The sequence below is a fragment of the Alligator mississippiensis genome, chromosome 4 (assembly GCF_030867095.1).
Source record: "Alligator mississippiensis isolate rAllMis1 chromosome 4, rAllMis1, whole genome shotgun sequence".
Lineage (NCBI taxonomy): Eukaryota > Metazoa > Chordata > Crocodylia > Alligatoridae > Alligator > Alligator mississippiensis.
The window spans coordinates 236,760,043-236,777,461 of record NC_081827.1 but is presented as its reverse complement, the minus strand read 5'-3'; the positions used below and the strand labels follow the sequence as shown (position 1 = coordinate 236,777,461).

Here is a 17,419-nt window from a genome sequence, read left to right as displayed (position 1 = left end):
TCTTGAAGGTGTTCAATGAAGGCGCTTGAACAACCTCCGGCGGCAGGCTGTTCCAGACCTTGGAGGCTCGGACAGTAAAGAAATTCTTCCTTATGTCCAGCCTGAAACGATCTTGTAGTAGTTTGTGACCATTCGTCCTCGTCATCCCTTGGGGCGCTCTGGTGAACAAACGTTCCCCCAGATACTGGTGATCACCCCTGATAAACTTGTAGGTGGCCATCAGATCACCCCTGAGCCTGCGCTTTTCCAGGCTAAAGAGCCCCAGGGCTCTCAGCCTGTCATCGTAGGGTCTGCTTCCCTGACCCCTGATCATGCGTGTGGCTCTTCTCTGGACTCTCTCAAGCTTCTCCACATCCTTTTTGAATTGTGGAGCCCAAAACTGGATGCAGTACTCCAGCTGCGGCCTCACTAAGGCCGAGTACAGGGGGAGAATGACGTCCCGGGATTTGCTTGAGAAGCATCTATGGATGCAAGCCAGCGTTTTGGTCGCTTTACTAGCCGCAGCATCGCATTGCAGGCTCATGTTCATCTTGTGGTCAATGATGACCCCCAAGTCTCTTTCTTCCATAGTGCTAACCAACATAGCACTGCCGAGCCTATAAGGATGCTGCGGGTTTTTCTTCCCAAGGTGGAGAACCTTGCATTTATCGGCATTGAACACCATCAGATTTTCATCCGCCCACTTGCTGAGCCTGTCCAGGTCAGCCTGGATCACCTGCCTGTCTTCTGGCGTGGATGCTTTGCCCCAAAGTTTGGTGTCATCGGCGAACTTGGCCAGTCCGCTTCTGACTCCAGTGTCCACATCGTTAATGAAGATGTTGAACAGTATGGGTCCAAGGACAGAGCCCTGGGGGACCCCACTGGTCACAGGACACCACGATGAGTGACTTCCATCAATTACTACCCTCTGGGTCCGACCCCAGAGCCAATTTTCCAGCTAGTGGATCGTGGGGGACCCAAGGCGACAATTGGCCAGTTTCTCCAAGAGACGATCATGGGACACCGGATCGAAGGCTTTTTTGAAGTCAAGAGATATGAAATCAATCTCATCTCCCTTGTCCAGGTGATAGGTCACCTGGTCGTAGAAGGAAATGAGATTGGTCAAGCAAGACCTACCCGCAACAAACCCGTGCTGGCTATCCCTTAAGATGTTGGCGTCGGCCAGTCCATTAAGGATGGCCTCCTTAATAAACTTTTCTAAGATCTTCCCCGGGATAGAAGTCAGGCTGATGGGCCTATAGTTAGCCGGATCCACTTTCCTCCCTTTCTTGAAGATAGGCACCACGTTGGCCTTCTTCCAGTCTTCGGGCACTACACCAGAGCGCCAAGAGTTTTCAAAGATCCGCGCTAGAGGCTGGGCTATGATGCTCGCCAGCTCCTTGAGTACCCTGGGGTGAAGATTGTCAGGGCCGGCTGACTTGAAGGTATCCAGCTTCTCAAGATGTTCCTTCACAAAGTCAGCATTAATGGAGGGCAGGGGATCACCCTCACCCGGACTTCCCGGCCCTGTAGCAGGCACGGGCGTCCCATGGGGCTGATGAAAGACCGACGCAAAGTACCTATTTAATAGGTTGGCTTTTTCCTGGGCGTCAGTTGTCAGTTGCCCCATCTGGTTCAGCAGGGGTCCAACGTTGCCCCTGCTTTTCCTCCGGCTCCCCACATATCTGAAAAAGGACTTTTTATTGTCCTTGATGCTCAAAGCTAGCTGGAGTTCAGTTGCAGCCTTGGCTTTCCTGGTCTGCTCCCTACAGGACCGGACCAGTGCAGAATAATCCTCCTTGGAGGTGACTCCCATCCTTCATCCTTTGTAGGCCTTTCTTTTTAGCCTCAGGAGGTCTGCTAGGTCCCTGGAGAGCCAGGGGGGCTGCTGTGCCCTCTTGCTGCCTTTCCTCCGAGATGGAATAGAATTAGTTTGTGCATTGAGGATCGCTCCCTTGAGGAGCAACCACTCTTCTTGAACTCCCCTCTCCCTGCGGTCACACTCCCTTAGGGCCTCACTGACAAGCCTCCTGAGCTTGTCAAAGTCGGCTTTCCTGAAGTCAAGGACTTGCGTGTTGCTGACCGACTTGCCAGCTTTTCGGCAGATGGTGAAGGTGATCAGCTCGTGGTCGCTGTCACCCAGCTTCCCATCGATCACTAGGTCGCCGACTAGGTCCTCCCCAGTAGCCAGCACCAGGTCGAGCAGCGCTTTGCCTCTCATTGGCCCATAGACTTCTTGAGTCAGGTAGAGGTCATCCACGCACGAGAGGAAGCTCTGCGACCGCTCAGATTTTGCTGAGCGATCCTCCCACGAGATGTCTGGGTAATTGAAGTCACCCATGACAACCATGGTCCTGGAGCAAGCTGCCTCAGCCAGTTCCTGGGCAAACTCCTGGTCTAGCTCAGGACTTTGGGTGGGAGGTCTGTAATAGACTCCCACCATTGTGTCCCCTGTGCCGTGTTCCCCACGGATTTTAACCCAGAGGGTCTCCAGCCGTCCACCCTGGTCGCCAATATTGGCTTGCAGGGACGCGTAGCTTTCCTTAACATAGAGAGCTACACCCCCGCCCCTTTTCTCTACACGATCCCTCCTGTACAGGGTATAGCCATCTATCCCCGTGGTCCAGTCATGGGTGGAGTCCCACCAGGTCTCCGTGATCCCTATGACATCGTAATTGTTTGCACTGAGCAGGAGGATGAGCTCCTCCTGCTTATTCCCCAAGCTCCTGGCATTTGTGTACAGGCAGGCAAGCGCCCCCTGGGGGGCTCCTTCCTTGCCCACAGATTTTACCAGGGCTGGGGCGGGCTCCCTTGAGTGCCATGATCCGCTGGCTTTGCAAGATTTGCTCAGCGGGCCAGCAGTGGCCTCCAGCATTGACCCCATGCTTAAAATCTGGCAAGATAATATTGTTTTTCTATATAAACTTCACAAATATAATTTTAAATAGATGCCCATCTTATTTCCTTGTCTGATGTGATATGCTTTAATAGACATTATGTTGTGATTTATCACTTAGAACACTGATCCAGGAGCAGGCCAAGTGGTGTTCTTTTGAATTGTTGATAACTGTACAGCAGGTAATGGTATCTTTACTATATAGAGCCTCCCTTCTTTCCTGGATTGGTGCCAGACTGCTCAGCACTTTGCAGAATCCATCCCTAAATGCATTTAGTTGTAACCTAAGGCAGAAATGTAGCTGAGGTGTACTAGTGCACTAAGTCATGTTGCCAGGTTTTCTGGGTAGAAAAATGTTTTTCTCTTACAGGCAATGCTACAGGAATTAAACAGTCCCGCTATAGGATTATCATTCAGAATGCTGTCAATGCGGGACAGGAGTGTCCAGACACCTTGTATGAAGAAAGAGAATGTGAAGATATTCCTGTCTGCCCAGTATACAGGTGCTGTGATATATTCACTAAGAATTTCTGACATTGGGTTGCTGTTTCTCAGGTTATTCATGTAAATGTATTTAATAATTTTTAACTTAGGACACCATAGGTGTTTATACACATGCTCCAGAATTGTGTGTGTGTGGGGGGGGGAAGCACTTTAATTAGAGTGGCTCTGAGAGCCGCTGTAATTAAAGCGCCCAGAGCATCTTGTGTATCAGCATTCCCATGCTGAAGAATGGTGGCAGGGTGCTTTAATTGAAGCTCGTTGAACATTCCAGCAGACTTGATTAGTCGAGTCTCCTCTGATGAATTGTAATTGTAGCATGTCGGAGCAGCCCCACTGCATGTGTATAGGTGCTCTATAGATTGAAAATCACGTCTGGGGAAAAATACCATGTAAAAGCTATGGACATTTATAAAAGAAAAATGCAATTGAAATATTACATTTCAGTAGAGGTAATGCATGGTTGCACCAGAAAAAGCATAAGGAGACATGGTATTTTATAACGAGTAAGGCATAAAATATAAGAAATATTATTGGGGGAAAATCCTGAATATATTCTAATATCATAAAGGGCTTAGTTTGTCTGTCTGCTTGTCCATAATGCTCTTGCAGCACTCTGAATGTTACTAAAACAAGCAATCAGAGTGCTCCAAGAGCATTACTGACAGGAGGCGGCGGTGGTGCTGTGGAGCACCGCCACGATGGTGGGGATAGAGCTGGGGCGTGAAGCCAGCAGTGCTGACCTGGCCCCTACCCCATTCTGGTCCTGGTCCCTGGAGGCAGTGGAGCACCCTTGTGATGGAGGGGATGGAGCAGGGTGCTGGCGGAGGGGGACAAAGGAGACAGTGGGGCAAACTTCTCCTCCCCCCCAGTTTCTCAGAGGTGGCAGCGGTGCAAAGTGTGGGAGGGGTTAGGGTTAGCAAGCTTCCTGCCCCCCCCCCATCATTCTTGATGGGCAATTTGCTAATCTTAAAATATTAAACTGATTTGGGACCGACTTAATTATAATGGTATAGTTATTGCAGCTACTCTGCCTTCTCTCCAGCTACATGCAGGTCAAGGAATAATATGTATTTTTTATGTTTCTGATTAGATAAATAGCACAATGAAGACTGTTATTCATTATTCTTCATTAAAATTCTATGATTCATCTATTTCACAAATATAGGAGGTAGATATATATTATTTTTGTGTACATACCTCCAAGGCCTAGATCATACAGGAGAGTTCCCTGAAAAGAGTGAAAAATAAATATGGTTACAAAGCTATATACTTACTGCTGATGTCACAGACACTGATTTCTACTAATTACATATATATGGATAGGTGGTCCCCTATATTCTTCCATAATGCATGCAAGAACATAGCACAGAAGGTAAATCTGCAAAATGTCAGTGCATGAATAAGGGTTTTTAGAAAAATAGAAAACTGCTGTTTAATTCTTACAGGCTTTGAAAAAGAAAAGACAACCAAAAGAAACCCCAAAAGGAGGATTGGAAGCAAATGTGGATTTCTTACAGATTTAATCTTTTTTAGTAGGTTTTGCCTGTTTTAGGGATAATGAAGGGTGTGCAAAGCGGGCTGTATTCAATATGGATTTGGATTTGGCCCAACTGGGGGGACAGTGGTTTGATTCAAATAACTGTCCCAATTCTATTTTGCCAAATCCAAATCTGAAGATTTGATGCCGATTCAGAGAATCAGCGATTCGGTCATAGACACAGTTTTAAATATTTTTTCTACATACCTTGAGGTACCAGGCATGGCTTGTGATTGATAAGATGGTGGGGTGAATGGAGCATCCCACAGGAGCGCATGGGGGGGAGCGCTTGCTTGGCGGCAGACCCAGAAGTGGGCCAGAAGTACTTCTGGTCCACTTCTGGGTCCACTCCTGAGCACATGGGGGAGGACCCTGGGTGCCCCCCTTGACCCAGGAGACATCAGTCACCAAGCCGGGGGGTGGGGAATGGTGGAGGTCCCCTGCACTCTCTGCAGTGGACACGGAAGTGGACTGGAAGTGCTTCTGGTCCTCTTTCGGGTCTGCTGGTGAGTGCACTGGGGACCCTCCCACACTCCCGTGGGACGCTCTATTCGCCCCACCATCTCAATGTTCGTGAGCCACCTGGTACCTTGAGGTATGTAGAAGAAACATTTAAAGCTGTGTCTATGTCTGAATCATTGAATCTCTCCTAATTGATTCAGGGGGTTCTGATTCAATTTGGAGAGATTAAAGGGTCTCCTGATTTGATTTGGATTTGGAGATTCGGCCGCCAAATTGGGTGAAATTGCCGCCAAATCGAATCAGCGACCGAAGGTTCGCAAAGCCCTAATAATTAACACATTCTTGTAGTTTTTATTATTAAGTGGTGATATAGCTTGTCAGTGAATAATTTTGTCATGAAGAATTTTGTCAAGACATGTTAGTTTTTTGATCAAAGTTATTCAATTCAAATAATTATCACAGTTTGTGAACTCTTTGTTGCTTTTTGTCACAGGTGGAAGGCCCATAAATGGAGCCATTGTGTACTAGTGCCAGACTCTGTGAGACAGGGCATACTGGGACATAATGAAGCATGTGGCCATGGCCTGCAATCAAGGGGTAAGCCTTTTTCTTTTCAGAAACTTTAGTTTAAGTTGTAAATTAACTGATACTGTAGCATGTTTTTTGTTTTCCATAGTTTAATAAATACATGAATTTAACACGTAAGTGAAATAGAAGCTTATTATTATTATCAGTTGACAAATATTTGCTATGCTGAAATTGAGTAGTAGACACTTTTTCAGCATTGTTTAAAAATTCTGGATGAGACCGTGAACTTAAGAAACAGGAAGTTCTATTGGCTGCTTACAAAAGGACTTTAGAAAATGGCACCTCTTAATGTGCAACAAAGGAAACAATCATGAAGCACCATTCAGAACAGCGAGGCAGATGTTATTTTAACTGCAACTGTTAAATAAAGCATTTCCAGTCCTGGAGAACTTTTTCGGAAACAGGTTGTACATGGAATGCCTCATTTAGAATGATAGAGCTTTTTGAATATGTTTGGATTAAAAAATTGGAAAGGTCATATACTAGCCGTATAGCCATCCTTTCTGTTTTGGCTGGCTGAGTAGTTGTACAACTAGCCAGTGCTGCATGGTATACGGGGGAGCAGAAGAGGTTGTCCGTTGTTCCCTCCCTGTATACCATTTTGGGTTAGTAATACAATTTGGTTCTTAACCTCTTTTGTCTTCCACACAAGGCTATTACAGGAATAGCAGCTATACAAGTTGACTTCATGATAGGCATGAATTTACAGGAACTCCCTTCATTGACCCTCAGCTTCCTACATCTGCATGCAGCCTTCTGTGTAGGTGCAGAATTACTTTCATGGTAGTGATCTGTGGCTAAAGTAGTGAAAATGTTATGGGTAAAACACTGTTACACTAAATCTAGAGATGGTTGGTGTCACTAATTTGTTCAGCTATCTGCAGTGAAGTAGAACTGGATTTTTACTCTTTCACACATTACAACCTGGAAACAAATGGGGTACAGCTATTAAGACTTGTAGACATCTAGGATTTTGAAAAAAGGGATACAGGTGGTATGGTGCATCATCACATAATACAGAATATATTTTTCTCCAGTTAAAAAGAAAGCAAGCTTTCCTAATTTGCTAGAAGTCTAGGGCTGTATTATTCAGTTTATGATGCAAGCAAAAACTAGCAAGGCTGTGGGGGGGCTGAATGCCAGCTCCAGGATGGGCAGACATCTGTTGCTGGGACGTACAACTGTTAGCCCTCAATCAGGCCATGGACAAAATTGCCTCCTGTACAGCTCCACAAGAGTTCTCCTGGCATTCTACCGTGGTCCCAAAGTGCCTTCATTGTCTTTTATGCACAGCCCCTGCCACCTCAGATGCTCTCTGTATCCACTCTGTCCCTTGTTATCCCACATATCCCCATTCTGAGTCCCACCGCATTGTGCCCCACATCCATCAGACCTTCCCCTCCCCCTCATGCCCCCTCACTGCCTTCATAAATCCACTGCTTCTTGTATAGACTCATCTTCATCATGCCTCACCTTCCTTGCCCCCTCATCATCCTCCTCTCCCCTGTCTCTCTGAGTACCCATATGTCACTGCCACCTCTCATGCATCCCATGTCTATCACCCACAATTCCTCTTGCTTCAACCCCCCCACCCCATTTCATCCCCCCTAGACCCCACCATCCCCTTCAGCTCCAAACCCCAGTTGTCCCTCACACCTTCCCATTCCCTCTACCCTTCACAGCCCCCAAGCACGGGGCAGGTCAGGAGCAGGGATGTAACTGCTCCCTCTTTCTCACCGTATGCCTGTAACTGGCTTCCACTGCCTTCCACCTTCAGTGTACAGAAACAAACAGTTGGGGCTGATGAAGGATTTGCTTCAGCTGCTGGCAGTGCCAGTATCTCTGGATCCACCCGTGACTGGCTTTATTCTGCTTTGGTTGTATCACTATTCAGCCTCCCACCGCCTCCATCATCTGCTGCAATACTTGACTCAGGAAAGGAGCACTTTGGTAACTTACCACTTCAACTCACCTTTGTAACACCCTTCTGTCTCTGACTGCCTTGACAGTGCATAGCTCATCCTCTTGTTATCCTTACCCCTCCCCTCCTTGTCTCTGACATGAATATTCTAGGGACAAAACTACCCAGTACAGATTTCTAGGTAGAGGCACACCTTAACTGGATATGCTGTGGGGGTCAGCAGAGAAACATTTCCAGGAGTAGATAACAGCCAGGACAATTGGAGAAAAAAGGCTAACTTGATCAGAGGAAGATCAAGGGGTTTAACACATACCAAATAAAGAGATTGGCAGGAAGCAGGCAGATGATAATAATGGGCCATGAAGTCAATTGCCTTCCTCAGCTCCACATGAATAGAGATACTGCCATTCCAGCCATCCTGGACAGTTTGTTTTAAACTTTGAGTGGAAGTAGGAATCAAAGGAGGGTATGAATGCACCCCCGGTCCCAGATCTGTTCCAGCATTTTGGCTTCCCAAGCAGAGTCGTCATGCTGGCAAATGGAAATCTAATTTCAAAAGGTGTGCTATTGTGCTTGGCTCATAAGAAAGGCAGTATGCTCAATTTTACAAGATGGTGATTGTGAAATCTTTTTGGAAACTTGACACTTTGTGGCAAGGTGGATAGTCTGATGAAAGGGCTACATGCTGTCTGCCATGAAGTAGTATTTTGGCTTTGCCAAAAAATCCAAGGAAAAATCTTCCTAAATGTTTAACCTTTGTCTTTAATTTACTAAGGGCTAGTTTATTAATGTGAATGTTTGCCGAGTAAGGTTTTATTAGTCAATATGTAGAAGGGTATCATACTCTGACCCTTGATGATTAAATGGTTTTGCAAAATAGAGTCAATTATATGAACAAAACAAACAAACAAAAAAGAGACAGACTTGATTTATTGAGTGTAAGCAGTCTGCAGTGATTCTAGCATAGTGGCTGAGAAATTTGACTGATGCCAATCTGCTGGGAAAATTCACTAACCTCTTTAACACAGGTTATTTTTATTGGGGAAAAAACAACTATGGGGGTATATTAAATTAGAAGAAACTCGACATAACAATTTACTCCTTCACAAGGTTAGAATTCTAATTTTTTAAAGATTAACTGCATTTGTTGCATAATTATGCAGCAAAGGAAAGGAGAGAGAAGCCAGGCAGTGTGTGGGCTGCAAATGGAAGAAAAAATGTTGTTTTAAATTGATGCTGAAAACTGAAAATAAAGTTAACCAGGAGGTTTTGACCACATGACCTTCCACAGGAGGTTTCCAAAAAGGGCTTCATAAATTGAAATGTCACGCCCAAATGTATTCCCCATTTTCCGTGTGAAGTGAAGATAATCTTTTTGTTCCAATAGGTGTACGAACTTTCTATTAACCTTATGCTGTCAAAATTCAAAGTATAATAGAAGAGCACTGTACTTGCTTTGCAATATGAAGAGCTCTCCCACATTAAAACTGAGGGCTCTTTACTGGTTTCAGGAGGGAAAAGTCTGAATCATGGGGAAGGAACCTGATAGTACGGTGGGTTTAAGTAAAGCTCACCTCTGATAAAATGAATCGGAGCCAACCTGATTTTTTTCCTTCTTTTCAATATCTTTATTATTTGTTTATATTTAACTTAGGTTTTTTAAACAGCTTGATATAGCATATGATAGAAGCAGGGTACCATGCATTATTACATAGGAGAGCCACTGGAGATTCAGGGGAAATAATTTTGAGGTGGGTACAATGTAAGGAGACTTCGGATGATTTCTGTAGCTGAGGGTGCCATGTTCTGTCACTGGAGCCCAAGGAAGCACCATGCTGACACTTTTGCTCCTACCACTGCTGAAAAGAGGCAAAAGTTACTGAGTTTTTAAAGATCTCCTGTAGGTGGCTAAAATAAAAGGAGAGCACCTTTTTTTCTGATAGTTTTCTTTAATGGAAGGGACTTTAAAAAAATGCTGCTGCTGATTTCCTGCCTTTTTTGTTACCATCTGTGTAAACCCATAGCTGCTGGGACATGTAAAGTTGCCTTCTTGCTTGGGGAAGAGAGTACTTCTTTTTCCACCGCTTCTCTTAATGGGCAGTTAGTTGCTAGTCTTGCAGGCTTCTGAACTTACATTTAAGAGCATATCTGTAAATATTTATACATCTGACCCCAGCTGCCCAGTACATAGAGGAATCTTTCAGTGCATGTTTAACTTTACTTTTTCAGTGGGGGGGGTTGTATGTCTTTACCTGTGATAGTCAGATTTCCTATGTGTAAATCCATATCCCCTATATCACTACCACTCTTGAAAATAATTGGCTTTTTTATAGCAGATGCAGAAGAGAAGGTACATTTTTGGAGCTGAATAAAATGTTTTGTAATACATTGTGGCAAACAGTCAGGAAGCACTTACTTTTCAAAGGGTGCTTATATGAATTTGCTTCATTTTCTTTGCCATACATAGCAAGAACTATCTTTTTGCTGCTAGTGGTAAGTAGGCTTGCTGCACATTATAGCATCACATTGTAGAAAATGTCCCTTTTTCTGCCCATGCCAAACCTAAGCCTATCCTGTAGATAACAGGATTTTACTCAGGGCTATCATACCTGACAAATGTGAGCATTAAATTCATACACAATTATTATGCAATAAATATCTATATTTAAAAGAGACAAGATTATATTAGGGAAAAATCCTTAATGGCTTTCAAATTAATTTTTGCTTCTGGGCTAGCTTCTTTGTTACTCTTAGAGAAACAAACACGTGAGTCCTGACTTAGGCTCAAGACTGTATTATCTGGTAGCTTGATCAGCAAGTCAGAGAGCCAGGGCCAGAAAGTATAATGCAGTTTATTGAAAATTATAGTACGAGAAAACCTGCTAGGAAGAACTGCTGCTGATTTCCCCAGCTAGCATGCATGCTGCGAGAGCTCTGTTACTTTTCCAGAACAGGGCAAAATTAACAGTTTGCAGACCTCTAACAGCTATCTTCACAAGGAGATAAACCAGAGTTAAATATCATTATGACAGCAACACACAAATGAGCAGGCTGTGCTCAATTATTGTGAATTTGAGTGTGCCCATGGGGCAAGACTTGTTTTGCATTTGACCAACAGTAGGGGGTTTGGTATCCCATGGTTCCTTGCTGTTGTGTTTCTTTCAGTGGATACTTTTCTTTACTGTGGGATACTCCTGAAGTTTATGTTGATCTATATGAGTGTAGGTGCTTCTAAGTCTCCAACATTAGCTTCAACGAGTCAGCCACAAATAAATCCAAAATTCACCTAGGCTAGTGATTCTGAACTGCAGATGCGTCATCCCAGGATGCGTGTCCCAACGTCCTGGGATGGCTTGAGATCCTTTCAAGGGTGCTATGGGGTGCCACACAATGTGAGCATTGTTAGGTATGCAAATATGATTCACAGGATAAACTAAAGAATTTTAAATAAGAATCCTGACCTGTTGTGGTCTTTCTGAATTCTTTGAAATTGAAGAATTACTTTTTTATTTCTGTAGTCTAAAACAAGTGAAAACTAAGAGCTGGCATTTTCCAAGGCATGCTTATCCTGCTTCTATATCTCTGTCTCTTGGCTAGCCCCAGTCTTGGGTCCTCTGTGGGCAGCGTGCATGAACTGTTAAGGCACCTGTAGCCTTAATGACTATTTATGGCCTCTGACCTCCCATACAGCTATGCCCATGCCTTGCAGGTGTTACCAGTTTTCATTGGAAACAGCCTTAGTCCAATGTCAGGTTTCCCTGGGCCTTTATGCTCTTGTCAAGGCCTTAGCCCCCCTGGCCTTTACCCTCTTCCCTAGCTGGGCCTTCTAGCTCAGGCCTGCCATGCTGGACTGGCTTCTGGGGCTCTAATGCTTGTTTCACCTCTTTCGGCTGTGTGGCCTCGCTGGCCCCATCTCTGCCTCTGCTCTCCCACCTCTGTGCATGCCCTTATCTGGCTCCCTTATCACTTGTGTCTGGTGATTCCTGGCCCTAGGTGTTTGTCTTTTGAGTTGATGAGTTGCCCCCCTTTCTACTAGGGCTGTGTGTAGCTTCAGTTCCTGATTTGATTTGGTGGAGATTTGGCCTGATTCAGTGGCTGAATCTCTGAATCCAAATCGAATCAGAGGATCCTTTAATCTCTCCAACTCGATTCAGAAGCATACAAATCGATTTGGAGAGATTCAGATATTTCAGCAATTTGGACGTAGATACAGCTTTAAATGATTTTTCTACATACCTCTAGGTAGTAGGGGCTCTGAACGCCGTGGTGCTGGGACAGATGCAGCATCCCACAGAAGCATGGGGGGCTCCCCAGCACGCTCAGCAGCAGACACAGAAGTGACCAAGAAGTACTTCCGGTCCTCTTCTGGGTTTGCTGCTGAGCATGATGGAGAACCCCCTGTGCTCCTGTGGGCGGGCTCTATATGCCCCAGCACTGCAGTGATCATGAGCCATGCTGCTACCTCTAAGTATCTAGAAAAAAAAACTTTTAAAGCTGTGCCTGTGTCCGAATCACTGATTCGACAAAACAGCATCGAATCTTCAGATTCGGATTCGGCTAAATCGAACCAGGGACAGTGATCTCAATCAATGGGTTGTCACTGTCCCTGATTTGAGCTCAATCCTAATCAAATGGGGCCCATTTCACACAACCCTACTGCCTACCTGGTGCTGCCATGGCTAATGAAGCAGCTTTAGACATCTTGGTCAGTGGAAAGAATTGTTTAAAGTTATCAGAAGCTACTGGATGATAGTTGAATATGCCATCAGCTGGTTGAACATGCGTGTTCTTGCTGTCAGGTTAGCAGCAGCTGACAACTGTAGCTACCCAGGATGTTGTTTGCCTGCTGTATCCCACACAACTGCAAGAGCTAGGTTGAGGATCTGGACAATGGAGGCCAAGAGACTGAGAAGCCAGAGCCCCTTTAATCTGTCAGGTGGGATATCTTTTTTGGAAGGCTTTAATTGCCTGCTTTGAGGAAAGCACGAGGATGTGCCTGAGGCTCCACGATGAGACAGTCTTAGTTCATCATCTTACTCCTGTGAAGTCACCCATGGAATCAGGTGCCACGGGGTAAAGTTATGGACCAATAAATAGGGTGCAGTCAATTGAAAGGAGGGAGGGGTTACTATAGTAAAGACCTGTGTTCATACACTTACCTTGATGTCAGTAAAAATGAAACTGCAGTAACCTTTAGCCTTCAGTGATATAGGATTACTCTACCCTAGTTAAGATTTGGAATGCAGCAGTTACTGGAGAGAAACTGATAAACGCAATAAATCACTCTGCTTTTAACTTACTGTAAATTTTAATTTGCCTATACTTTATGACAGTCATTCTCAATCTTGTTAGACTCAGGGCACTTCTCATTAGATTCAAGGCACCCTTCAGACTTGTTTTTGACTACAGAAAAATAATAGAGCAAAGAACTCAGAGGCTGTATTTACATGTGCGGCGGACTGCGCAGCACCCTTGCCGCACATTTTTTCCTCGCCACTACTGTGCAGTAGCAATGAGCCACTGCACTGTAGCTCGTTGCTACTGTGTAGTAGCATCGCATCACAGTTGGTGCCCGGCAATGCTATTGCATGGTAGCAAATGAGCTACAGCTCAGTAGCTCATTGCTACTGTGCCATATCATCTCATGTAGAAGTGCCCAGAAAGACCACAACAGGTAAGAACATTTTTGACTGTACAGACTATATTTGAAATGTCTGTGTTTATCTTGTGAATCAGAGTAGGTGTTTGCACCCAGTGGCATCCTTAACAGGACTTCATGGCATTAGTGTGCTATGGCACCTTGGTTGACAATCTCTGCATTAAGAATATCAAAATCTGACTCTATTATTAATTTGTTGTATAGTCACACATTTGATAGACCTCTAATTCCTATTTTCAGATTTGAAAATTATATATAATTTAATATATACAATTTTACATATATAAAACTGGTGTGCATTTGTTAAATAACTTGCTTTTTAATATTCCCTATGCAGTGGCTTTGTTACAATATTAAATCTCATAAAAGTAGTGGGGGAATGTTTGCCATACCAAAAGCCAAAAAAATGTACTTGTCATTTAAACTTCATTAAGGGATCATTTGCAAGAAGCCCCCTGAGTTAGGACACTCCGGGAAAAACAGAATAGACAGTGACATAGACAACATTTCCAAGAATAAATGAAGAGCTCTACAAGCTTTTCTACTGCTGTATAGCTGTCACTTTGCTCGACAAGGTGTCAAGACTATGAGAAAATTGCTCTGCTTCAGACGCCCTTCAATGACTTTAGTGCTCTGTGATGTCTGTGATGGAGGATCCTTGAGAAATGACTTCTTATTTCAACTCTGACATGATCATCTACCCTTAGAAATTTAGATTTTGGGAAGGGAAAAGTGCTGCTCATTACAGGGGATTGTTAGTATTTAATTAGTGGATGGATAACCTATTTTATGAAAGTGCCTTCGAAGTTTTTTTCAAAAGCCATTAGATAAAGTAAACACTTATGTATAAAAGAGCAGACCAACTGTAATGAGGGTATACTAGTCATAAAAATACTGTAGTAAAAAAGGAACCATTTTTCCTTCATGGTTCCAGTCATCATTGTTACATCTTGCTCTATCATTTTCTAGGAGCAACCTGCTTTTTGTCTTCTTTCCTTTCCAGTTCACCTTTACTCTCCATTTTTGAAAAGCCTCTTTAGGATTGACCAGAGGCTTTGATCCTCCACCTTCAATCATAAGAGAACTTTTCTAATGCATAGCAAAAACACCCATTTAGAGAAGTTTATTAATTGAAACACGGAGAAATAAATAATCCCAAAGGACAAGATTTGGACCACCCAGACCATTATTTTGGCTCCTTAACGCTTAGCTAAAAAAAAGTCTACCATATCTCCTATGGACATGGAAAGCAGTTCTCCTAACATCCTTCTACCTTGAGAAACTCCCTCTCTCTTTATACCCTATGGTTTCCAATGGACCCAAATATTAATATACTATTGCGTCTTTTAGTAGGATCTTCTGTAACCTCTCAAATCATCTCAGCTGAAAGAGATGCTTGCCTATCCTAGTTCTTTCTTGTATTAGAGACAATAAAAGGGCCATATGAAGGGCAACTTTGGATTTCTGAAGTGATCATCACTCCTATGCATTAAGGAGGTCTATACTCATATAAGTCCTGGTCTAGCCAACAGACAGATTAGGTTATTTGAGAAAGAATCAAAGTATTTCATTTGCTGTAGGGATTGATCAATCTGTCTGGTTACTGTCTCATGTAACAGCCTTTTTTTGACACTTATGCATAGTTTTCAATCCTACGTCATGTGCAGTACAGGGGTTTGAACTGACCTAAAACATAACAAATGTCATTGACTGGGTCAGACATCAGACTGGGTCAGATAAGTCCATCTTGGCCAGTATCATGTGTCACACAGTGGCAGAGTGTGGGTGCTGAAAGGGAGAGATATCTGTGATATAAAAGCATGGTGGGATTTTCCAGTCCAGTCTCCTCACCAGCCCTCCTGTTGAAGTGGAGTCATTGCACCTTGCATTTAATAGTCATTGGATAAAAGAGGTGTACAATAGCAGTGAAGTTTCAGTGGAGCAAGGGTCCAGGTTAGAAAATGAAGCCTATCCCCTTTCAGAACAGCAGCCCTCTCACTGAGTCATACACGCCCTAGCTTGTTTTCTTCTTCCATATCCCAAATCTTTTTCTTTTTTGGCTGGCAGGGGGCCAACTTTGAACGGAGGCTGGTGAGAGTATTGAATAATGCCTAACCTGTGGTGTGGTGGTTAAAGCCCTGTGTTGGAGAGTCAGAGGTGTAAATTCATACCTTCTCTCTGGGTGGGGTGGTCCTAGAATCTGAGTTTCCTGGCATAGTACCCAGGCTACTGGGCTAAAATATAGGAGGCTCTTCTTCCTTTTCTGGTGTCTGGTGCCTGAGGGTCACAGGTTTTAGGTGGGTGCAGTTTTGTAAATTATGCTTGCACAGCTGAGGCTTGAGCGAAACCTTTACTTGTCTGGAATTCTCCATAGCCCTTTGGAGGCTTATACGCACACAGTGCATGTAGAGTAAGATTGCAAACTGTGCCTAAGTGTCAAAAATCATTGTTATTTTGTGGCACCAAGTACAAGGTTAAATATAGACTGTTTCAATAAAAAAGAGTAGAGTTTAATATAGAAATTGGAATCTGAGCAACATCAGACTCATTGCAGAGAATTTAACAGTATTTCGTCTCCATTGCAAGTTTTAGGGTCTGGCTTGAGCTTTTGTGATAGCTGCAGGTGTATTGCACACCTGGTTCTTTTTTGACTAATATGGAGATTAAAAACTGATCATTATGGCAACCGCCCCCTCTCCCAGCAATGTAGCATTCCAGTTTCAGTTATAGTGTGCTTAAATAGGATGATGATTTCAACAAAAATCTCATTGCCTGAAATATAGACAGGATTGTCCTTACAAATATAATGTATAAGGATTTAGTGAGATAAATTATTGTATTTGATTTAAAACTAAATAAGATGAAAGAAGGAATTCTTGTACCATCTATGAATGTAGCATATAGAATTTTACTCAAAGCAAGCATTCTATGCACAAATTCTAGATATCTAGTATATTATCAAGCTGTTGCATAGTAATGGTAATATAAATTACCATTGTTTCCACTGGAGTTATTTTGTGGTAATCCAGTTTAATGAAACACACCAGCAAAATGCATCAACGCTATCATTTTTTTCACTTGTAAAACAATTATCAGAGACTACTTATTAGCTATTATGAATGCAGTTAATATACTTGCTGATTAGCTAGATGAGAAGACCTATTAATTGTAAACTTCAGCTGTGAAATACTAGAGAGAGCTTTCTTGCAGAAATATTGATTTCAGATGCACACATTGGAATTCTATTATAATTTGCTGGTTGGGACAACATGATACTGACAACTTCAAGTTTAATAAGTTTATGGCATTAGATTTAGTACAATTAGACTTATTCACTTCTGCAGTGGTATTCTGATAGTAGGACTGGGTAAAATACAGAGCTGTTTGTAAATCATTTCTATTGTCAGTGGCTTTCCTGTAATTATTGACTCCCTCTAATGTTAGCTTTTAAATGATAGGAATGTTAGTATAGTGAGTGCCAGTAGGTGATCTGCTTCAAGGTAGAGTTTTTTTTTCATTAAGGTTGAGCTCAGGAATAAAACCCTAAAGGAGAACTGTAAGAACTTCAAGGAGGCTTTCAATTGGGGAACATGAGTTCTGAACTTGAGTGATCTTCTTTTTACCACTAAAATGGTGTTGTTGACGAGAGTATGCTCAACTGTATCCCACAACACCCAGAGATGATCTCAGAATTCTTCCAACCCTTGATGAGGTGAGGAAGGCCATCAAGCAGATGAAGAGTAACAAAGCACCTACAGCTGATGGAATCCCTGCTGAAAACTTCAAGCTGGGGGAAGAGGAGCTCACATGCCATCCTCATATTAAGGATCTGGAATGATAAGGAAATCCCAGATGACCCGAGGGACACCATGA

General features: G+C 43.4%; 1 protein-coding gene across 2 annotated transcripts in view; it reads left to right on the top strand.

Annotated features, from left to right (window-relative positions):
- THSD7B (thrombospondin type 1 domain containing 7B) overlaps positions 1 to 17,419 on the top strand; it is a 680,297-nt gene that overhangs the window by 365,139 nt on the left and 297,739 nt on the right. For both annotated transcript variants that reach the window (XM_019480192.2, XM_019480191.2), the window contains exons 11-12: positions 3,246 to 3,378; positions 5,872 to 5,975. In XM_019480192.2, the coding sequence (XP_019335737.2) occupies positions 3,246 to 3,378; positions 5,872 to 5,975 (237 nt within the window). The remainder of the gene's footprint in view (positions 1 to 3,245; positions 3,379 to 5,871; positions 5,976 to 17,419) is intronic.